At 37.8% G+C, this 24,689-nt stretch overlaps 1 protein-coding gene across 1 annotated transcript in view; it reads right to left on the bottom strand.

Annotated features, from left to right (window-relative positions):
* LRP1B (low density lipoprotein receptor-related protein 1B) overlaps window positions 1-24,689 on the bottom strand; it is a 2,342,762-nt gene that overhangs the window by 1,549,106 nt on the left and 768,967 nt on the right. Inside the window, exons 4-5 of the mRNA XM_006834597.1 lie at window positions 6,598-6,717; window positions 889-1,017 (exon numbers count right to left, since the gene is read on the bottom strand). Coding sequence (XP_006834660.1) covers window positions 889-1,017; window positions 6,598-6,717 — 249 coding nt within the window. The remainder of the gene's footprint in view (window positions 1-888; window positions 1,018-6,597; window positions 6,718-24,689) is intronic.

Genomic DNA, 24,689 nt, shown 5'->3' with positions numbered 1-24,689 from the left:
TGTTCTTTATAGTCAAATACATTGTGGTATTTTGTTATGGGAGCCTGCTCTAGGGGACCAAGACAAGGAGCCATTCATATGAATATCATAAAGAAACACAATGCGGTTAGATAGAATAGCAGAGGAAAGATTTCATGGCAAGAGAAATGTGGTTAGAAAAGGACAAGGAAACCAGAGTGACTGCTGTGTTAAGATGGAAGGAGAGAAGAGCAGAAAGAATTAACAGGCAAATGATTGCCATTGCTGTTACATGCTGTCATGTCAGTTCTGACTAATAGTGACCGTCTGCACAACAGCACAAAACACTGCCAGGTCCTGCAACTGTGCTGCTGCCACTGTATCAATCCATCTCACTGGGAATCTTTCTCTTTTTTTTTTTTTTCATTGACCTTCCATTTTACCAAGCATGATGTCCTTTCTAAGGACTGATCCCTCCTGATAGCTTGTCCAAAGTATCACATATTTATTGTTACTATGAGAAATTTGAATTTTATTTTCAAAGTGAGCATAAGTCATTTGGAGAGCTACTTTATATTTTAGTAGATAACTTTAGCATATTGAACATGAGTTTTGGAAGCAAAACCAGAAGTGCACAGAAACCAGTAAGGAATCTATTTTGGTACTTTAGGAGAAAGATGGAAAGTTCAATTAATCCATTTCTTTGAACTAGTTCTTGCTAATTAGAAACTTCCTGTAATGGATGGAGTTTTATAATGATCAGTGTCACCTGAAAGAACTGCTCTGGATTTCTAAGTATGGATCAGTGTATTAAAATGAAGGAAAATCTATGCCTCCAAGACCCATATAGCCCTACTACAATATTAATTAAAAGGAAATATGAAAACGAAACAAAAACATTCTGGAAGGACATGCAATATCATAACTTACCATTTTTAGCCTTGCAAGACTTGTTGTCTGGTTGTAATATATAGCCCTCCACACAACTGCATGCATAAGATCCATGTGTATTTATGCAGGTCTGGCTACATGTACCATAAACAGCACATTCATCGTGATCTAAAAAAAAAAAAAAAAATTGGAATATATTCTAAGTAACTGTTCTCGGGCATTTTCTTTTCTTTTCTCCTTGAAGAAAATATTTTTGTCAAACTTTGAAAAAGGTCTATTTCTGTAAAAAGTAAGTACCAACTTCACTAAGCTTTTTCAAAACCATACAAACAGGACATCAAATCAATTGTGGCCTTATATTTGTACAAATACAAGACCAAACTTAATATCAAAGTTTTATTTACACAGACACAAGATCAAACTTAATATCAAAGAGTTTATTGCATTTGTGGGGCAAACACACAACCTTGGATACTTTTTCCAATGGTGCAAAATGCACCCCAGATAATATTTGTTAGTAACTTTGTTTTCAATCAGCAGATTAAACAGGAGTTCTGTAGTAATGTAAACCACCCTTATTATGCACTCTTGAAATAAGAAATTTCATCTTAATTTAACTTTATTTTAATACCTGTGGTCCTCCTTCTACTGTCTCTCACTTTTCTCTACAACTGATTTTCAACTTCCCCTCCCTCCCTATATTTACTTATTCCAGCATTTTCTTAACATTTCTACAAACAGTAAATACTCAGAGATTCTTAATAATTAATAGATTTAATGAAATCTGGTGGCACAGTGAATAAGAGCTTGGCTTATTCCAAAATGGTTGATTTGTACCCACCAACTGCTGTATAAAAAAAAGATGTAGGTATCTGTTTCTGAAGAATAATTCTGAAGAATTAATGATATAAACCTCATGGGGAAGTTCTACCCTGTCCTATAGCATAACTGTGAGTCCGTATTGACTTGATGGTCAAAAGTAAGAAGTCAGAAGTTATTATTTAAGAAAATGCAGGTTTAGTCTATCTTTTGCACCAAGTACTATGCTAATCCTTTACTACTAAAACCAGAGTAGAAACAATATGGTCACTACTCCAAAGTGAGGAAAGTCTATTAGAAAAGCAAACAAAATGCAAGCAAAAACAGACCCATTACCATTGAGTCAATCCTGACTCAATGGCAGAGTAGAACTGCCCCATGAGGTTTCTAACTACCCCATGAGGGTTTCTGTGACTGCAAATTTTTATGGGACCAGGCAGCATCACCTTTCTCCAGTATTGTTAGCAGTCCAGTGCATAACCCACCAGGGCTCCTTGAGGCAAGTCTAAACTGAAAACAAACAAACAAAGACTGCCATGAAGTTTATTCCAACTCCTGGTGATCCCAGTGGTTATCCTATAGCTCCAGAGCCCTCCTTCCTTGATGCAAATCTATTGTTATTGGTTTCCAAGGGGCCACTGGTGGGTTTGAACTTCCAACTTTACAGTTAGTATAGCACAGTGCTTATCCTGCAGTGTCACACTAAGGCTCCTGAGGCAAGTCTAGTGACGTATAATTACAATAACTTATAATATAAACATAATCTAGTTTTAATAGGAGCCTAGAAAAGTAATCAGTTGGGATTTATGGAAGAATATTAAGTGAAAAGCATATATTGATCTGAGTTTATAAAATGATTTGACTAAACAACTAAAAATAAACTATAGATCTTTGGTTTGAAGTTGAGAGTGTAATCACTGACCCACCAGGATTCCTTCTTAAAAGTCCTTATGAAATGAAATTAAGGGTTTTATCCAGTCTCTAAGGAGCCCTGGTGATACAATTGTTTAGCTCCCAGCTGTTAACTGAAAGATTAGTGGGTCAACTTTTAGTGGCTTCATGGCAGAAAAGATTATCTGCTCCCTTAAAGATTGTTAATGTTGTTGCTAAGTGCTGTTGCATCAGTTCTGACTCGTAGCAGCTCTGTATAGGATTTCCGAGGATCAGGTAGTGGTCATGCAGTTCAAATCAACCTTGCAGTGCAGTGCATTATCCTGCTTTGGAAACCCTATAGTACAGTTCTGCTCTGTGCTGGTGTTGCTACCAGTCTGAATCAATCAGATGACACATAACAACAAACAAGTCTTCAACAGATATTAAGGAGGAAGAGATACTTAAAGCTACTTCACTTAAATTCTAGGATTGGTGGGGGTATGCCTTGGAGTTGGTTCCAACTCATAGTGATCCTGAATAGGGTTTCCAAGGCTGTAAATCTCTACAGGAGCAGAAAGCCTCATCTTTTGCCCTCAAAACAGCTGGCAGTTTCAAACTGCTGACCTTGAAGTTAGAAGCCCAACTCATAACCACTGCATTACCAGAGCACCTTAAATTGTAGTACTAGAAACCAGGAAACAATGAATTGAAAATAACTGGACATAACTTAACTGACATAGTAAATGCAGTCAATTTGTTAAAGATCTCAGCACGATAAAGAAAAGTAGGTAACGAAAGGATAACTAAAGGAAGAGGCAAGATCCAGAGACGTTGATTTTGTGTCTTGTGTGTGCGTGTGTGTGTGTGTGTGTGTGTGTGTGTGAGAGAGAGAGAGAGAGAGAGAGAGAGAGAGAGAGAATGTTTGTTTTCTTTTAGTACAGAAGACATACCTGCAGAAGAAGTAAATCAGAAGGCAGTGTTTAAAGATACATAAGAAAGAGATGGTAAATGAATGGCTAAGTTAAAACAAAAGGTTAATTACATGGGATTCTGAATACAAATGGGAAAAAAAAATCAATTAGCAAAACTTCCTGATTTGAAATGATAGTTAAAGAAGCTGGAGTTGCTACAAATGTACCTAAAAAGTAGGTGAGTGAATAAATTGATGAAATTAGTATCAATGGTACTTAGAAAATCTGTTTTAGAAAAATAAGGCCATTGATGGATACTGAAGGGAATAAGTACAAACAAAAACAAAGAAGGCAACTTGAGAGGGGAAAAAAAGGATGATTTGGGATCAAATTGTAAGGGAGTGACCAAGGGAGCAGAAGCAGATGTTTTCTGTCCATACCCCTCAGACCATCCTGTGTGATCCTACATCTGCAGGGATGTTCATCTGTGCCTGTAACTCTTCCCCAAAACATCAGTTCTTAGAAGCATTGTCAGTACCAGGGTTGTCCAAAATCAAAGAGAGATGGGGCTAGCCCCAGCACACAACCAATTATTCCTTGGAAAATGGTGTATAAATGCAATATACCAGTTACCTTCCCTCTCATAAGAGAGTTTTGCTATGCATTTAACCTTAATCAACTATTGTGGTAGAGGACTTAATAGTTCAAACTTTATTGGCTTTCTTTTCTTTCCTGCATAGTCTCCCACTGCACTATCAAGAGGAGGAAAAGCACCAGGAACACCACCAATAAAAAACAATAAACAAACCATTAAAAAATAAAAATTCACATGAATTGTTGTTTCCAGGTCCACTTCCAGGTGAACTCAGGTTTAAAAAGGAATTTTAGAATGAGAAATCAAGATGATTGCCCCGTAGCACAAGGAACCATTTAAATTGGGAATTGGTGCATTTGTATGACATTAATTTGCTTATTTTCGTGTTTCTTTAGGTTTAAGTAATAGCCTGGGTTCATAGCTAGTTTGTTTGAAGTAAGTACTTTTGAAGATAAAGAACAGCTAAATCAAGTCATAGTAAAATAAATTAAATCTTGAATATGGTAAAGTAGAGCCCCTGGAGGCAATAATGATTCTTATCCACTTTCACAGATTTTCAGCTTCAATATTATTGGCTTCTATTTCTGTTCTTGTGATATGATTATGCTATCTAGGAGAGCAATATGATTAATGATGTATTCTGTTCTTTCTCCTTAGCTAGCAAGTACTGCTGTCACATTGATATAAATCCTCAAAAATGGCCACAAAGGAACAGGCATATCATTTACTTATAATGTTGTCTTTTTTTACTTCTGTTAAGGACAGAGAATGTCTTGGAAACATCAAAAAAGGAGTATTGAGGATGTAATGATTAAGCACTAGGCTGCTAACTATTCAAATCCATCAACCACTTCACAGAAGAAAGCTGTGGTAATTTGCCTCCTTGAAAACTAAAATCTTAGAAATTGGTCAGAATATGAGTCCAAATTGATGAATTGGCAACAGGTTATGACAATGGAGAGTAGTTTAAAAAAGAGAGAGAGAGAGACCCTCTACCATTGATGACCTCCCAAATAATCACTGCGTAATCCTTACTAGTGTTTTTGTACATTTAACTAAGATGTAGAGAAATTGAAGAGCTCAATTCAATTAAGTGCTCTTCCACGTGCTCCACCCACCTTCCTTGCCCTGACCCATTTGGACCTTTGTAGCGCCTCCTCGCTCCCATCTGCCCAAGCAGAGACGCTTTCCTCAGCCCAATGGTGAGTGCTGTGACACACCCACCCAAACTCTTGACTGACAGATGGTCTGGTATGAGGGTGATGAGTTACTCACTTGGTAATGATGACGCTAACCCTAGTGACAGTGCTGCTTTTGCAGCCTCTTCCCATATGACATTGGGGCACTGGCTGGTCCGCTGCCATGGCCAAAACCAACAAATACCCAGAACTCATTTTGGTGTCACCCACTTTGACTGTATCAATGGAACCCTCTATACCTCCATGTCTCACTAGTGACACCACAGGATAAATGCATATCTGCAATGCTTATGTATGTGTTTGCTTATGGGAGTGCAAATTATTATATCTCAAGGAATAAAGAAATAATCTAATAATTTGTTAATATTAGAACTTTGTAGAATATATGACTGTGGATTAATGTGCTGAACTGCAAAGTTGGTTTGAACTGCAAAGTCGGCAGTTCAAGCTTACAAGCCACTCCTTGGAAATTCTGTACAGGGTAGCTAGCTATGAGTCAGAACCACACTGATAGCACTTATCAACAACAGAGTATATGGCAGGTGTTCAAAGACAGCTTATTACAATTCTTATTAAGGAAGCATCAATGTTGTACTGCAAATTGAAAGGTCAGTGGTTCAAATCTGCCAGTGACTCTTTGGAAATCTTATACAGGGTCACTATGTGTGAAACAAGTGAGACTTCATTTTGCTTGGATCAACCGTCAACACTCATTGAAGCAGCAGTCAAGAAATTAATCGATGTATTGCATTGGGCAAATCTGCTACACAAGACCTCTGCAAAGTGTTGAAGAGCAAAGATGTCAATTTGAGGACTAAGGTGTGCCCGACCCAAGCCATGGTATTTCATATGCATATGAAAGTCTGACAGTGAATAAGTGAATAAGGAAGACTATAGAAGTAGTTATGCATTTGAGTTACTGTGTTGGAGAATATTCAAAGAATCATGAACTGCTAAAAGAACAAATAGAACTGTGCTAGGAGAATGTTCCTTGGAAGCCGGGATGGCTAGACTTCTTCTCTCATACTTGGGATTTGTTATCAATAGGATCCAGCCCCAGGAGAAGGATATAATTTTTGATAAAGTGGAGGGTCACAGAAAATGAGCAAGACCCCAAACAAAATGAATTGACACAGTGGCAGCAGCAATGGGCTCAAACGTAGCAATGATTATGAGGTTGGCCAAGGATGGGGCAGTGTTTTGTTCTACTGTGCATAGGGTTGCTATGAGTCAGTACCAACAAGAAGACACCTAACAATAACAACATGACTGATAACCAACTCCTCTGCACTTAACAACAAGCCTCAATAAAGAAATAAAATTAGAATAGAGAGGTACATGTTATATTTACCTTTACAACTTCTTCCATCTTCTTTTACTTCATATCCATTTTCACAGTAGCAGCTTGTACTATTTCTGACAATTGCACATTTATATTGACAATTCAACTCTTCGCAACTGGGCGACAGTTCTGTAGAGGAAAAACAAACATCTTTATTAACTCTGCACACATATTTAATATTTATATTTAAGTGCATATGCTAATAATATGGTCTTTTAGAAATTTTCTGTGATTGGTCTAGAGGAGAAATTATATATATATTTCTTCGAAACTACTTTGTTTTATATGTTTGTAAAGCATTCTTAATAAAATATATAATCAATCTGCTTGGTGTTCTACTTTTTAGCTTAATATCTTATGTTCAGACTCACAAATTCTTTCAATTTTGGTAAATTAAATTATTTTGAGAGGAAAAATGTCAACTCAGTAGTTGATTTCACCATGTATGCCTTTTATATTTGACACATCAATTGATTTTCTATCTTTTGAAGGCTTGTTTTGATTTACCAATCCATGTGTAACCTTCACAGCAATCAATGTGAATGCATTCCATTTCAATAATTTATTTTCCATTGGTAGCATAATATTAGACAAATATTGGACATAATACATTTCATTACATCTGAACTCTTTTAGAGCAAATGCATCATTGCAGGGAAAGTTAGCAAGCTCACAGAGCAAATAAGGATTCAATATGATAAGTACATGAAATAAAGATGAAGCGACAGGAGCATGTTCATTGCACAGATAATTTCTAACAGGAATAAGATTTGCTAAACTACAAAAATATCTGGATAGAATGTGGGACTGATTCTTCTGTCTAAAAATAGGGGCACTAATGGATTGTGACAATACTATTGTTTTCCCTTTTCTCTCAGGAGGAAAAGAAATCAGAGTTTTGAAGATTGAGCTAAATGATTTAAAATATGATGGTATTTGCTATATATTGAGCTGGTAGTTCAGGAAAAAAACAAAACACTATTATACATCAGAATGTATGAAAATCAAAATGCACTGTGAAAAAAAAATACCTTAAAGATCCCAATTTGAGAGCTGAGTGTTTTATTAAGAATTTAATTCATGGCTCTACAGGATAAGCATGGGACTGCAAGTCATGAGGTCAGTAGTTTCAGTTCACCAGACACTCAATAGGAGAAAGACGAGGCTATCTAATCCTGCAAAAATTTACAGCTTTGAAAACTCTATACAGGGTCACGATGAGTCAGAAACAACTCTATGGTGCTTACCAACAACATGATTATTTCCTTAGCTCAATTATTTTTCAGATCTCTCATGCAACTATTTTATACAGTTTCTCTTAAGTTTCCAAACTTCCTTTCTAATTCTCACTTGCATATGATGAACTTGCTTCCTACTCCACTGAGAAAATGGAAACAATCAGAAGAGATTGTCCACAGATTTAAACTCTACATTGAGGTTCAAGTGTATCTATTGTGCTGTGGTCAAAAGGCTAGGAATCTACTTCTCAAAAAAACCTCCACTGAAAAACCTAACACACACGGGGTCACCATGAGTAGGCAGTGACTGCATAACTTTTTATTTATTTATTTTTCAATGCTTCTAACCATCTAGAATCCTAGTGGTGTGGTAGGGTCAGCACCGGACTGCAAATCACAAGATCAGCAGCTCAAACCCACCAGCTGCTATTTGGAAACACTATACATGGTCACTATGTGTCATAGTTGATTCAACAACACTTAAAAACAACAACAACCATCTACACATATTTTTGTTATTCTTGATTCTCAAACTTAAACTTATCATTGAGATTCCTTCTCCTGTGGACCATAGCCCAGTCTTTTTCACCTATTATTTCAGCTGTTATTCATTTCTTCTCCTAATCATCATTTCTATGCCCATTACATTGAAGGTTGGCAAATTAGAGTCCCCCTGTCTTTTATAAATTAAATTTTACTGACATACAGCTATGCTAATTTGTTTTCTACATTTTCTATGACTATTTTTAAAACAAAAAGGCAGAGTTGAAAAGTTGCCTCCGAGATAAAAGTGCACGGCCCTTACAAATTAAAATATATACTGTTTTATCCTTTGGATAAAAGAGCTCTGCTATAGTAATGGTTATGAGTCTGGCTGGTAATTTCAAGATCAGCAGTTTGAAACTACCAGTTATTCTGCAGGAGAAAGATGAGGCTTGCTACTCCCATAAAGATTTACAGCCTCGGAAACCCTGTACACAGTTGTTATGAGTCAGAACTGATTCCACGGCACATAAACACTACTACCATCCTTTGGATTCATGTTGTGGCACCGTAGGATAAGCACTGGGCTGCAAGGTCAGTTTGAGCCACAAGGTGGGCAGTTCAAATCTGCCAGCTGCTCCTCAGAAACCCTACACAGGATCATTATGATACTTGATGGCAACTTAACTACAACAACAAATCTGATCCTTTATACATTTTGTTGATGTTAGGATTAGCTCTTCCCAGGATGTGGATATGATTTTATTTTTTCCCCACTTACAATGAAAAACATCACAATTTCACTTTTTCTAACAGCTTCTATTGCCCAATTTATTTGTTCCTTTTTCAAGAAAATGAAACAAACAGACCAAAAGTCATTTGTTCATTCCCAGTCTTTTCTCCTCTCTGATCCTATCTTAAATCCATTCCATGAAACTTTCACATTCACTGGTTCACAGAAACTGCTCATGTAAAGGTCTCCAATATCCTCCATAAAAATAAATGATATTTTCTCAGTTTTCATCTTACATCATATCTCAGCTGCATTTGAAACAGTTGATAACACCTGATATCTTCCTGATAAGCACTCATTACATTGCTTTCATTTTGGTTTTCAATAACATATGTGTGTGTGTGTGTGTGTGTGTGTGTATTTATTGAGTGTAGTGGTTACGAATCGGGCTGCGAACCTTAAGGTCAGCGGTTCGAAACTACCAGCCGCTCCGCGGGAGAAAGATGAGGCTTTCTACTCCGGTAAGGATTTACACCCTCGGAAACCCTGTACAGGGTCGCTATGGGTCGGAACCGACTCGACGGCACTTAACAACAACAACAACATATCCTTTAGTGCCCCATCCCATATATATACATATGTTGTTGTTAAGTGCCATAGAGTCGGTTCTGACTCATAGCAACCTTGTATAGGGTTTCAGAGGAGTGGCTGGTGAGCTTAACTGCCAACCTTACAGTTCAAACAACTTTGCAGTCCAGTGTATTAACCCACAGTGCCACACAAAGACTCTACATATACATGTGCATATATATATACATATATGCCAAAAAGTATTGCTACAAAAATATAGAAAACTTCATTAAGCAAAAATATCAGAATGTGAAACTATTGTTTCTCAAAATATCCTCCTGCTAGGTCTATACACTTCTAATGGTGAAATTTCCAATTCTCTAATTCCTTCCCAAAGTATTCCATGCAATTTGAGTTACACCATGTCAAAATGCCAATTTTGGCATCCTCGAGAAGGACTAAAAAATCATAGTTCTTTTCAATGTTTTTTGAGTTTTTGAAACACAACAAAATCTGAATGAACAAGATTTGGACAGTAGGGTGGATGGCGTAAGGTTTCCCAACAAAATTCTCCTGAGATAGCTCTTCCTAGCATTGAAGAATCATCAGGTAAGTAGTCCAGATGTAAAATAATTCCTTAGCACAGCTTCCCGAGGATTTTTCTCACCAATGCAGTTTTCAAATTTCTTCATTATAAGCTATCATGGTTGTTCTGTGTCTTTCAAAAAGTCTTTCAAAATTACCCCTTTGAGATTCTCAAATGGACTTGCTATAACCTACTAAATTGACCCGTCTGCCTTGAATTCAGAAGTTATTGCTTTAATTAGACATCTTTTGAGTTACTCAAATGAGACTAATGAGAATAAGCCACAACTCAGCTGTCAGTTTGTCACATTGTGGTGGCTTGTGTGTTGCTGTCAAGCTGGAAACTATACCATTGGTATTTTAAATATCAGTGGGGTCACCTATAATAGACAGGTTTCAGCAGTGCTTCCAGCCTAAGAAGACTCAAAGTAGAGGCAGACCACTTCTGAATGGTTAATCACTGAAAAGCTTATGAATAACAGCAGAACATTGTTGATGTGGTGATAGAAGATGAGCCCTTCAGGGTGGGAGACACTCAGAATATGACTGGGGAAGAGCTACCTCTTCAAGGTAGATTTGATCTGAATGATGAAAATGAAGAAAAGCTTTTGGGACCTTCATTTGCTGATATGGTATTACACAAACCTCCATTAAAATACAGAACATGGAATGTATGAAGTATGAATTTAAGTAAATTGGAAGTTATTATAAGTGAAATAGAAAGCATAAAGATCAATATCCTAGGCATTTGTGGGCTGAAATGAACAGTTTTGAGCAATTTTGAATCAAACAATCTTATGGTTTACGCTGCCAGAAAGAGCAAACTCAAGAGGAATGGTGTTGCATTCATCTTCTACAAGATTAGTTCAAGAATTATCTTGAAGTCCAATGCTGTCTGTGATAGTATAATATCCATATTTCTAGAAGGAGTCCTGGTGCAGCACTGTAGAATTAGCACTGGACTGAAAGTTCAGTTTGAACCACAAAGTCAGCAGTTCAAACCCACCAGTTGCTCCATGATAACTCTACGCAGGGTCGCTATGAGTCAGAAATGACGTAAAGGCCCTCAACAACAACAGCACAAGGCAGATCACTTAATATCACTATTATTTAGAGTAATGCACAAACCACTAAAACCAATGAGGATGACATTGAAGAATTCTACCAGCTTCCTCAGGCTGAAATTGATCAAACATTCAAGCAAGATATATTTTGACTGGAAGACAAAAGTTGGGAAAAAAAAAAAGGAGGAAAGGTTAGTAGTTGTAAAATAGGGCCTTGATGATAGAAACAATGCTGGAGATTACATGATAGAATTTTGAAAGACCAATGACTTCTTCATGACAAATTTTTTTTTTTTTTTTTAACAACACAGATGGTGCCTGTACACATGGACTTCTCCAGATTGAACATACTGACTAAAGATCAAACTAAAGAATCAAACTGACTCTACAGCTGTGGGAAGAGACAATGGAGAAGCTCAATCTCATCAGTTAAAATAAAGTTAGTGGCCGACTATGGAATAGATCATAAATTACTCATAAGCAAGTTCAGCCTGAAGCTGAAGAAAATTAAGTGAATCCACAAGAGCAAAAATAAGGCCTTAAGTATATTTCACCTAAATTTAGAGACCATCTCAAGAAGAGATTTGATGCATTAAACAGTACCTGATTGAAGACCAGGAGAATTATGGGATGGCATCAAGAACATCAAATATGAAAAAGCAAATGTTCATTAAAAAGACAAGAAAGACGAAGAAATGTTCACGATCATTAGCCATTAGAGAGATGCAAATCAAAAGAACAATGAGATATCTAACACCAGCAATAACAGTGAAGTTCAAAAAAGCAGAGGACAATAAATGCTGGCGAGGATGTGGAGAGACGGGGTCCCTACTACACTGCTTGTGGAAATGCAAAATAGTGCAACCACCCTGGAAAAGAGTATGGTGGTTCCTCAGAAAGTTTGAAATAGAAATAAAGCATATCCAGCAATATCTCTATTTGGAATATATCCACAAGAAATGCAAACCATAACATGAATAGATACATGCACACCAATGTTCATAGCAGCAATATTCACAATAGCAAAAAGATGGAGACAGCCTAAACACCCATCAATGGAAGATTGGATAAACAAACTTTGATACATACACACAATGGAAAATTATGCTACCTTGCAGAATAACAAGGAAACTGCAAGCCACCACATAACATGGATGAACCTTGAGGACATTATGCTGAGTGAAATTAGTCAGTCACAAAAGGAGAAATACTGCATAAGACCATTATTGTAAATGCTTAAGAAAAGATACCCATACTAAAAGGGGAAAACAACAACAACAAAAAATTCTTAGTTGGTTACTGGTGGGAGTGGAGGGAGGGGATGGTAGAGCACAGGGCAGTGGATAGACATATCTTAGTTTGGGTGCTAGGGAGGGCAATACACAAGAAGGGGGAGGAGGAGTGGAAGAATAAGGAAGATAGGGGAACCCTGAGGCAGGTTTGCATGGGTTAAATGGGACAGAAGTAAATAGTGATGTAAACTCAATCTCGGAACAACAGGGGTCTGTGATACAGGGATCAAGGCATAGTCTGAAGAGGGGAAATAACGTTAAGATGCTTGACTGACATATGAATATTGGTTTCCCTTGCCTACTATTGTAAAATAGCCACTTGAGTGGGATAGAAAGCAATGTCAGGAGACATGATTACACAAAGCTTATAAACTCATCTTCAGCCTATAACTGTAATACCGAAAAAGGGTTCTAGAACTTGCCCAATGAAATAGTGTATATGACCTTAGGTGGATTTCTGAGACCAATCCAGAACCTTCTGAGGTGGGACATTCCCACTAGAAAGGACAAGCAGACCAGCCTGAAACAGCTAGAGCAATAAAAAACTCATCTTCAAAGAAAGATCAGCAGGAAAAATCCAAAACAAAAATTGCAGTATGGTTGGCTACTACAGAACAAGCAAGTTGTTCTCCAGTTAGTCATCAAGGCAAGCAACCAAGTCCCTTCAGGACAAACCTCCCTCCAAGACTGAAACTCAAAGGGAACACATAAACAGGCATGTAAATTTGTTGGTGACCACGTTGGGCTACTGGTGGAAAAAGGGGAAAGGCAGCAATGAAGAAATGGGCTGAGTTCAGCCACATTTCATAGACTCCCATAGACCTGGAGATGGGAGAGAGAAGAGGAATGGCAGGTTGAGAGAATTTGTCCTTCTGTGACGAGTGAAGCATCCAGCTGCTATGATGTGAGGGGAGACGTACAAGAATGCCCAGACTTGCAGACAGTACCCTTCAGATCTATCCTCCATGGCTTGATAATCAGAACTCGACTAGAAGAAGATTTTTAAAAATGATCGAGGAAATGAATGTAAATTGCTACAATTTGATGAACTTGGACCTATACTTATGGATGTTGTTGTTTTTAGGTGCCATCGAATTGGTAACAACTCATAGCAATCATATGCACAGCAGAACACTGCCTGATCCTGGGCCAACTTCACTACTGTTGTCACACTTGAGTCTATCAATGCTGCCACTTGGCTAATCTATCTCATTGGGGTCTTCCTCTTTTTCTCTGACCCTGCACTTGACCAAACATGATATCTTTCTCCAGCGACTGGTCTCTCCAATATGTCCGAAGTATGAGAGACGAAGTTTGACCATCTTGGCCTCCAAGGAGCACTCTGGCTGCACGTCTTCCAAAATGGGTCTATTGGTTCTTTTGGCAGCCCATGGTACTTTTAATATTCTCCTCCAACACCATAACTCAAATGCATCAATTCTTCTATGGTCCTCCTTATTCACTGTCTAGCTTTTGCACGCATATGAGGTTATTCTCAAAATACCAACTGAGAGGGAAGAAGTCTTCACTTCAAGTATCAATCCTAAACCCTGGGTATACAGGGTAGATAGGGATGGGCAACTTAAACATTGGCTACCTAAAATGAGGGGAGATAAATGCATTAAATGACTGGCCTACAAGTTATCAAGAGGAAATTTAGTTTAATAATGTGCAGGTAAAGATAGTTTTCATCTTGTCTAGATGGGTCTGGTGAAAAGAGATGGGGATAAGATTCTTATGATACGACAGTGAGAAATTGTTTTCATGACTAATTGCTACTGTCACAACTGTAAAGGTAGAAGGTTTGCAACAAAAATGGAGGCATAGTTAATCTTACAGCACAGAAACAGAGGACTCTAGGACCATTAAGAAAGAAGAGCACAAGCAGAGTGTGGGACCCTATCTAGAGAAGCAGCGACACCAGAGTTTGAGGCAGAGATGAGGACATGGAGAGAGGGAGCAGCTGAGGATTCTGGACTCATGGGAAAAGAGTGACTGGGTGCTGGCAGCCTGGAGGCAGGCTCACAGAATGTGACCTTTGGTTGTTTAAATTATTATATATTCCTGAGTGTTTTTATGTACATCTTTCCACCCTTCAGCCCCCCCCCCCCCCCCCCCCCAAAAAAAAAAGAAAAACAGAGGGAATGGAAGCAAATACTGTTGAATGATGATGCATGGCAGAGATTGTAATGATTGCCATGAAATGATGGTGTAAAGCCAATGTTCTCCCATGTAAACTATCACTCAGTCCACAATAGAAACTTAAAAAAAGAAAAAGAAAAGAAAAGAAAAAAAGACAAGAAAGAAAGAAGAGACCAAAATAGATGTCAGAGAAGTCTCTGAACCTTTCTCTTGAACACAGAAAAGCTAAAGGAGCTGGAAAAATTGATTGATTAAATGACCTGAAGTGAACATTTTAAAGGGCAGCTTGAGAAGACAAAATCAAGTATTAATAAAATGTCCAAAGACATTGAGTCAAAAAACCAAAAGGGAAGAACACGCTCAACATTTCTTAGGCTGGAATAACTGAAGAGGATGGAAGAAATACAGAGACACTATTTCAAAATTATTGGTCAGTGATTACCATTTTAAGAGGTACCATTTGATTAAAAACCAATGAAGAGCTCATTTTCCGACATTATATCAGATAGTGTTTAACTGCTACTCAGAAGCTTTTTAGGGGCTGATTGCTCAGAAGTGAACCATCTGTTACTTCTTTCCAGTCTGTTCTTAGTCTTTAAGTTCTGCTGAAACCTGTCCACTAAGGACAACCCTGCTGATACTTGAAACACAAGAGGCATAGCATCCAGCATCATAGCAACACACAAGCCACTAAAGTATGATAAACTGACAGAGGTGTGGGGAAACAGTATACGGTATCAGTGAAATGGTAATTATTGATTTTTCTAACACATAATGAAAAACTATGGAGATTGACATCATGAAAAACTAAAATTTCAAATGCAGCTTGACTCCGTGAAAGCAATACTAATTATAAAGTTATCTATTTGAAGTGCTTATCACTTATGCTTAATTGCATGCAATGCTATAATGACTATGTACATAATGAAAAGTGAATTAGATTAATTTTTTTTGAAAGCCTATTTGAGTATAACAGAAAATCTTTAGCCATCAGTGCTTATAAAGTGTCTTTCATAAATCATGGACACTGGCTCATACAACATGATTATCGGTTCAGAACTTAAATAGAAATAGGAAGAACTCGAGGAGTGCCTGAAGGAATGGAATATGCAAGTCAGAAACACACAGGTAAACATAGTATCAAATCTCTATTTCCAGCATTATTAAAAAAAGAAACTTTCTTTGTGATTTAAGAATAATCATACAGAGGCTATTATTTCAGGGATCAAACAGAATTGAACTAATATAGGCTCTGAAACACAGTTCACTCCATTTTGTGACTTTGAGAACACTTTCTTTCTTTTTTTCCCCCAAAGTTTAAGAAAGAGTAAGTGGAAAAGGAAAATATTCTCAACTGTACTGTTAGGAAGCAAAGCTGCTAAGGCATTCTTGTTGTTGTTTGTTGTCAGGTGCCATCGAGTCGGAACCGACTCATAGCGACCCCATGCACAGCAGAACGAAACAATGTCCGATCCTGGGCCATCCTCACTACCGCTGCCACACTTGAGTCCATCAATGATGCCACCTGGCTGATCCATCTCGTTGGGGGTCTTCCTCTTTTTCTCTGACCCTCCACCTTACCCAGCATGACATCCTTCTCCAGCGACTGTTCTCTCCGGACAATGTGTCCAAAGTAGGAGAGACAAAGCTTAGCCATCTTGGCCTCCAAGGGGCACTCTGGTTGCAATTCTTCCAAAACAGATCTATTGGTTCTTTTGGCAGTCCATGGCACTTTCAGTATTCTCCTACAACACCACAACTCAAAGGCATCAATTCTTCTATGATCTTCCTTATTCACTGTCTAGCTTTCACATCCATATGAGGTTATCGAAAATACCATGGCTTGGGTCAGGCACACCTTAGTCCTCAAGCTGACATCTCTGCTCTTCAGTACTTTAAAAAGTTCCTGTGCAGCAGATTTGCCCAATGCACTATGTCGTCTGATCTCTTGACTGCTGCTTCCGTGAGTGTTGATAGTTGATCCAAGAAGAAGGAAGTCCTTGACAACTTCAATCTCTTCTCCATTGATAAGAATGCTGTTTATAGATCCAGTGGTGAGGATTTTTGTCTTCTTAACATTGAGATGTAATCCACATCAAAGACTGTGCTCTGTGATCTTCATAAGTATATGTTTCAAGTCCTCTTCACTTTCAGAAAGCAAGGTTGTATCATCAGCATATCGCAGGTTGTTAATGAGTCTTCCACCAATCCTGATGCCACATTTTCCTTCATAGAACCCAGCTTCTCGTATTATTTGCTTAGCATACAGATTGAACAAGTATGGTGAAAGAACACAACCCTGTTGCACACCTTCCCCAATTTTAAAACATTCAGTGTTCCCATGCTCTGTTCGAACAACTGCCTCTTGGTCCAGGTACAGATTACTCAAAAGTACAATTAAGTGTTCTGGAATACTCATAGAAATAGAATCAAAATGTTTTCAATTTATATTATTAATAAATACTAAGAAGACTCCTAGACCATTAAAACGTTGTCATTGTTGTTAACAGCTGTCACACTGGTTTCTACTCATAGCTACCTTGTATAGGGTTTCCAAGGAGCAGCTGATGAGTTTGAACCACTGACCTTGTAGTTCAAACTGACTTTGAGGTCTAGCAGTTTCATTTACCAAATTATTATTTTTTTTCTTTCTGCGAGTTAGTATTATGATTAATGCTGTGGCCTACAGAGTGTGAATGTGGCAACAAATAGCCAATCTTATTTCTTCATTCTGAACAATGACAATTCCTATTTCACTTATGCTGTTATTAACAGTGTTCCACTGCTATTCAAGGTTTCAGTGGCTAAACATTCAGAAATAGTCTGCATCTCTTTCTTACAAGTCTGTCTTAACCTAGAAACTCAGATGATAGCTGTCCACCATAGGTATATCTTGCTGGCATTTAAAATGAGGGTGGCGTAGCTTCTGACATCACATCAACATAAACCACAACACTATGACAAACTGACAGCACTTAATCCTCTTCTTGAAAAACCTGTACATAGACCAAGAAGCAGTCATTCAAATAGAAAAAGGGAAATGGTTTAAAATTAGAAAAGGTGTGTGCCAGGGCTGTATTATTTCACCATACTTATTCAATATATACACTGAGCAAATAATCTGAGACACTGGATTATATGAAGTGTATAGAATTAGTATTAGAGCAAGATTCACTAACAACCTACAATGTTCAGATGATACAACCTTGCTTGCTGAAAGCAAAGAGGACTTAAAATACTGACTGATGAATAACAAAGACCAAAGCTTTCAGTATGGGTTGCACCTTGATGTAAAACAAAGATAAAAACAAAAATATCCATCACTAGATCAATAAATGACATCATAATAAATGGAGAAAAGATTGAAGTTGTCAGAGACTTCATTTTGTTTGGATCCAGTATCAACTCATGGAAGCAGCAGTCAAAAAATCTAATAATGTATTACAATAGGCAAATCTGCTGAACAAGACCTCTTTAAAATCTTCAAGAGCAAAGATGACAGTCAGGGGACTAAGTTGCGCCTGTCCATGGTATTTTCAACAGCTTCATATGCTTTTGAAAGTTTGACAATGAATAAGGAAGACAGTATTAAAATGATGCCTTTGGATTATGGTGTTGGAGACGAAGACAAAAATGTGTTGGAAGAAGTACAGCCAGAACGCTCCTTAGAAACCAGGACAGTGAGACTTTGTCTCTCATACATCAGACGTATTATCAAGAGGGACCAGTCTCTGGAGAAGAACATCATGCTAGGTAAAGTGGAGGGTTTTCAAAACAGAGTAAGACCCTCATCAAGATGTATTGGCACAATGGCAGCAGCAATGGGCACAAGCTTAGTAATTATTATGAGTATAGCACAGATCCAGGCAGTATTTCATTCTGTTGTGAATAAGGTCACTATGAGAAGGAACCGACTCCATGGCACCTAACACCAACAACATTTTCTTATAATTTCTAGTAAAAAGTAGTAGCCATAGAGCTAGATTGTAGCTGATGTGTAAAATCAAACGACATATTGCATTAGGCAAATCTGCTGCACAAGATCTTTTTTAAAGTGTTGCAAAGCAAAGATGTCAGCTTGAGGACTAATTTGCATCTGACCTAAGCCATGGTATTTTCAATCACCTCATATGCATGTGAAAGCTAGACAGTGAATAAGGAAAACCACAGAAAAATTGATGCTTTTGAGTTATAGTGTTGGAAGAGAATATTGAAAGTGCCATGGGCTGCCAAAAGAACCAACAGGTCTGTGTTGGAAGAAGAGCAGCCAGAGAGACACTTGAAGGCCAAGATGGCCAAACTCTGTCTCTCATACTTAGGACATATTGTCATGAGGGACCAGTCACTGGAGAAGGATATCATGTTTGGTAAGGTGGAGGGTCAGAGAAAAAGAGGAAGACCCAATGAGATGGATTGGCAAAGCGTCAGCATCAATGGGCTCAAGCATGGCAACAATAGTGAGGTTGGCCCAGGATCTGGCAGTGTTTCGTTCTGCTGTGCATAAGGTCGCTATGGGTTGGTACTGACTTGATGGCACCTAACAACAACAACAACAACAGCATTTTGTGCCCTGACTTCTTTACTTGTCAGTCATTTGGATACAGGGTAGTTACTAAAGATGTCCTAGCCAAAGAACACACAAGAGTCTAAAACAACAAATGGGGAACAATCTAATGGAGATTAAATTTTGATATTTGTAAGAAATTTGATTTGTGTGTACTAATCTCCTACTATATCAGTTTGCTACACATTACCATGATAATATTTAAACTCTACAACTCTTCTAAATGCCACAACCTCTAAAATGGGGTATTAATAGAACTTACCTCTTAGGGGTTTGTGAATCTTAGATGAATTTAGGTATGCAAAGTTTTTCAAGTATGGTGTGACAGATAACTGCTATTTTCATTCTTTTTTATTATCAATTAATCATTTACACTTAACCATCCATTAAACATATTAGATTATTTGGTGTTAATACTTATTAACAACATGTTATAATTTATATAGGCTTCAATTGACTTAAGGCTTTTTTTTTTTTTTCAAATAAAAATGGGTTCTCTTTTTAATTTTTTTTTTCTATTTAACTGTTTTATTATGAATTATGTGTTAGTTTACATGGGAGAACATTTACTTTACATTCATCCTATCATATATTGTTACATTGACATGATTACAATCCCCTCCATACATCACAACCAACCAAGGGTACACCCCGCAAGCCTCTCTACCCCTTGGTCATCAGTATACAGCCCCTTTCCCTCCCTGGGTCTAAAGGTCCCAGCCACTCCATCTCTCCACAACATTGTCTCTGCCTCCATCTCTGGTATTACTGTTTCTCTGAGTATAGTTCCACACTCCACTTTTCTCCCTTGATGGTCCCAGGGGTCTCTGTTCCTGGCCTGCAAAGTCAACCACTTCCTTCCTTTTGCTACAAAACGTCTACCTTTACATTTCCAACCCTCACAGTCAGTCCTGATATTAATTATTCACTTTTGTACCACAAGAGACCTATCTGCATCTCCTTTCATCAGTACTGCCCACACAGATTGGATAGCACTCAGTGGAGACTCTACCTTCCTCTGTGCCCTCTGGTTGTAGGCTCCCTCTTAAAAACTTGTAAGTCAGTCACTTTTTGCCTTTGTACCCCCCCCCAGCCCATTTTGGGTAGCCAATGTCCAAGTTGCTCATCCCTGTCTAATCTGTGCATTGAGGGGTAGGAATGAATAATCCTCACTGTAAAGATATGTTCCCTCTTTTGAGCTACTGCATCCATAGGCGTAGGTCAAGTTCATCAAATTGTATCAGATTTTTTTTTTTTCCTCTTCTTTCTTTTTCTAGTTAAGCTCTGATCATCCAGCCATTGAAGCCAGGATAAGTGGGTATTATCTGCAAGTGTGGGTGTTCTTGTGCATATGCTCTCTCTTCTTATCAACTGGATGCTTCATTCTCCACTCTAGTCCTCTGTGGCTATGCCACTGACTCTGAGCCCAGGAATCCCCAGGTCTTGCCACACTGCTGGCCAACCAGTTCTCCACTGGGTTCACAGGAGTCTATTGAACATTGTAGGCCCTAGCTCACAGCTTCTTTGCTGTTTTTCCCTCATTTTCCCTTATCAGTGACCAACCTCTTTTTAATTTTTGTGAGTTATATGGCATGGTTTTAGTTTTGCCTTTAATTACCTGTGTATCTTTTAATGTCTTCTGGAGAAGATACCTTAATTATTATTTGGGAAATCTTTCTCTGAATTTAAAACCCTTAACCAATGGAGAAACATTAACCATAGGAAAGAGGATTTTGCCCATTGACCTACATGTATATACAAAATATGAATATTATTTTCTGAAGCAAATGAAGACCCACATTTAATTTACTACATAAGCATAATTTTCATCAAAAACTTATGCTAGACTTCCCAGTTCTAGCATAAGTTAGGGATTGTATTGTCTTCCAAGAGCTTTCGAATTTATGAAGCATCTCTACAAATGTATTTAAGCAGATGATTTTAGAAATGCATGCAAATTAATTTTACTGACTTACCTCAGAGCCAAAATAGGTTGATAGGAAAAGGTGATTAGAAGTTGGCAACCTGATTTCAACAACCACAAATTATTACTGTTATAACGTTTCTTTTCTCATTAGTTTTGTTTATAAAAAATCTCTAGAGAGTTACTGTTTGCAATTGGATGTTTAGACATTGGACCAAAGATAGTGAAGTCAATAGCATTATGTTGGCTGCCCTTATGACCGATAATCAAATAATCCACATTGATCGTGTATTAGATTTTGCAGGACAACAAGAACACAGCTGTGCTATTTTATTTGTTTGCTCCTAGGATATATGTTTCTTCCTGACAGGAAATTAGAATTTTTAGAAACTCTTTAGAAACATAGAAAGATAGAAGTATGATTCCAAATACATGAGTCATTTAAGACATTAATTTTACAAGATGGAATAATGCTTCATTCTCAACTTTAGTGATAAAATCTCTCCTTATAATGTGTTTATAGAAAATGACTCTTAAACAACAATTATGATCATAGTAATTAGGAAAAATTATTCACTCCTTAGGTAGCAGATGAAAAAATTAGGTGTTTCACTCCCTTTTCATACATGGAGATTGAAAAGCTGATGCAGCTATTTACCATGACAGACAGTCCCTCTTGTCAGCAGGATGCATGCCTGACATATTTAGAATGGTGATAATTTGTGTCACATCATTCAGCCTCTCACCCATGTCTCCTTGGTCTAGTAAAATACAGTGTGAGCTGCTTGCAAAGATTAGGCTGCTCCTTCTAAGAACTATCACAGATTTCTTATGAGTCCTTCAGTTAGTGTTAGTCTTTAGACCTGACTTCAAATTTACAGCCTTTCCTATATAGAAAAACACAGTATTAAGGAAATTAAAAATTTTAGGACTTTTTAATTCCATTTATTTTTATGAAGTAAAATTCACTGTTTTTATTGTGGATTGTGGAACCAACACTATCACCAAGGTAAAGAACAAGTTTTTATCTGTCCTATTGGGTTTCTATGAGTCAGAATTAACTCGATGTAAGCGGATGTTAGTCAGTGGCCAGACTTTGGCAATCGCTGATTAATTTTTCACCTCTAAGATTTTGTTTGTTTTTCAAGTATGTCCTATAAATGAAATAATACAGGATATAGCATTTTGAGTATGGCTTCCTTTATTTAGGATGACGCTTTTGAGATTGTACATGTTAGTGGAGTCCTGGTGTGGTGTTGTGGGATAAAGCACTGGACTGCAAGGTCAATTTGAATCACAAGGTTAGAGTTTCAAACTCACCAGCCACTCCTTAGAAACCCTATACAGAGTCATTATGAATCAGAACTGACTCAATGGCAGTTAAAAGCAAGCAAAAACAATTGTGAAAATAGGAGCTTGGTATATACATTGGTTAAGCTCTTGCCAGCTAATGAAAGGTCAGAGGTTCTAACCCAACAGTGCCTCTGAGAGAAAGATATGGCAATCTGCTTCTATAAACTATGAGTGGAGCAGACTGGGAGGTCGAGGGGAGAGAGAAACATGAAACTGCTCCAGCAAAGATACACACCTGGGAAACACTATACAGAGTCACGATGAGTCAGAACTGACTGGAAGGCTCTTAACACCACCAACAAACCATATGTGATGCTTCTACTTGGTCTTTCAGGGTCACTGTGAGTCAGAATTTGACTCCATGGCTATGGGTTTTGCATCAGTATTTCATTCTTTCTTTTGTACCTTTCCTGCAATAGTATACCATTGTATGAATGTACCAAAAAATGCCTATCCACTTCACAGCGGAAGGACATTTGCATTTCCAACTTTGTGTTATTATGAACAAAGCTGCTATAAAAAATTATATACAGGTTTTATATACACATAAGGAACTCTGGTATCATAGTGGTTATGAATCAGGCTGCCAACCTCAAAGTCATCAGTTCCAAACTACCAGCTGCTCCATGGGAGAAAGATGAGGCTTTCAGCTCCCATAAAGATTTACAGCCTGGGAAACCCAGTACAGGGTCGCTATGAGTCGGAACCGGCTCCACGGCACATAACAACAACTAATGATAATTTGACTTGGGTAAATGTGAAACTGCTGGGTTAAATGATAATTGTGTGTTTCACTTTATAAGAATCAGCCTGTTCTCCAAAGTGGTTTCACAATTTTGCATTGCTATCACCTCTGGTAGCGTAGTGATTATGAATCGGGCTGCTAACCTCAGGGACAGTAGTTAGAAACTACCAGCTGTTCCATGGGAGAAAGATGGGGCTTTCTGCTCCCATAAAGATTTACAGTCTCTGAAACCCTGTACAGGGTCACAATGAGTCGGAACCGACTCCACGGCACATAACCGCCACCACCACCAGTATATGAATATTCAGGTTGTTCTGCCTTTTTCCTGGTATTTTATAATATTAGTTTTTCGTTTTTAGTTTTAGCCAAGCTAACAGGTGCATAATCACAGGTAGGAGCACATTGTGGTCTCCCAATAACTTGCAGTATTGAAGGATTCTCTGGTATGATGCTGTAGAATAAGAATTGGACAGTTAAACATAAGGTGCACAGTTGTAACTTACCAGCTACTCCTTGGAAACCCTAAAGAGCATCACTATCAGTGAGAACCAACTCAACAACATTTAATAAAAACAACATGGGCAAAATACTGAATGACACAGAAAGCTGATAGGATTTTATGATTCTATTATGAACAATTTTTAGCAGGATTAATTGTGATTGCCAAAACTGTAATTGTAGAAGATATGTAACTAAAACTTTGGAATAGTTAATCTTTCATTATAGAAGCAGATGATCCCAGGACCATCAGGAAGGCGGTGTGTGAGTGGAATGTGAGATCCCTACCTAGCAGGTGACAGCAGAGACAAAGGCAGTGGCATGGAGAGTAGAGCAGCTGTGGACTCCAGGCCCATGGGCTGAGGAAGGTTGTATACCTCCAGGAAAATATTTTTGCTTTGTTCTTTTGTGAAATATAAGCTATAAATGGGGCCAATGCATTTTGGTGTACATGCTTTAGTTATATCCTGTTAGGTACAAGTATGACTGTACAATTTTCTTTATTTAGAGATTATGAATGTGTTTATAGTGCCAACTTGACAAAGGGTAGAGTATGATTGTTTGGATATTACGTTAACTTGATTGGACAACGATTCCCAGTGGTTTGGCAGTCTGTAGTTAAATTCTAAGATAATTGGCTATGGACAGGTATAGCTAGCTCTATGATGATTGGCTATGAGCAGCCAATGAATTGACAGGATATTTCTTTGGGTGTGTGGACTGCTCCCAATATAATGGTCATGCCAGAAAGACTAATTCCCTATTTTCCACTGGGGGCCTGGGACTCTACAATTATGAGCCATTTCCTTAATATAAATTACTTTTTTGTATATGTACATATATAAATTTTACTGGTTTTGCTTCTCTAAAAAACCCAGTCTAAGAAAATGTGATGAAAATAATTTAATAT

Source organism: Chrysochloris asiatica, unplaced genomic scaffold (genome assembly GCF_000296735.1).
Source record: "Chrysochloris asiatica unplaced genomic scaffold, ChrAsi1.0 scaffold00012, whole genome shotgun sequence".
In the NCBI taxonomy this organism is placed as follows: Eukaryota; Metazoa; Chordata; class Mammalia; order Afrosoricida; family Chrysochloridae; genus Chrysochloris; species Chrysochloris asiatica.
The sequence above is the reverse complement of the archived record's forward strand: the minus strand, read 5'-3'. Positions and strand labels throughout refer to the sequence as shown.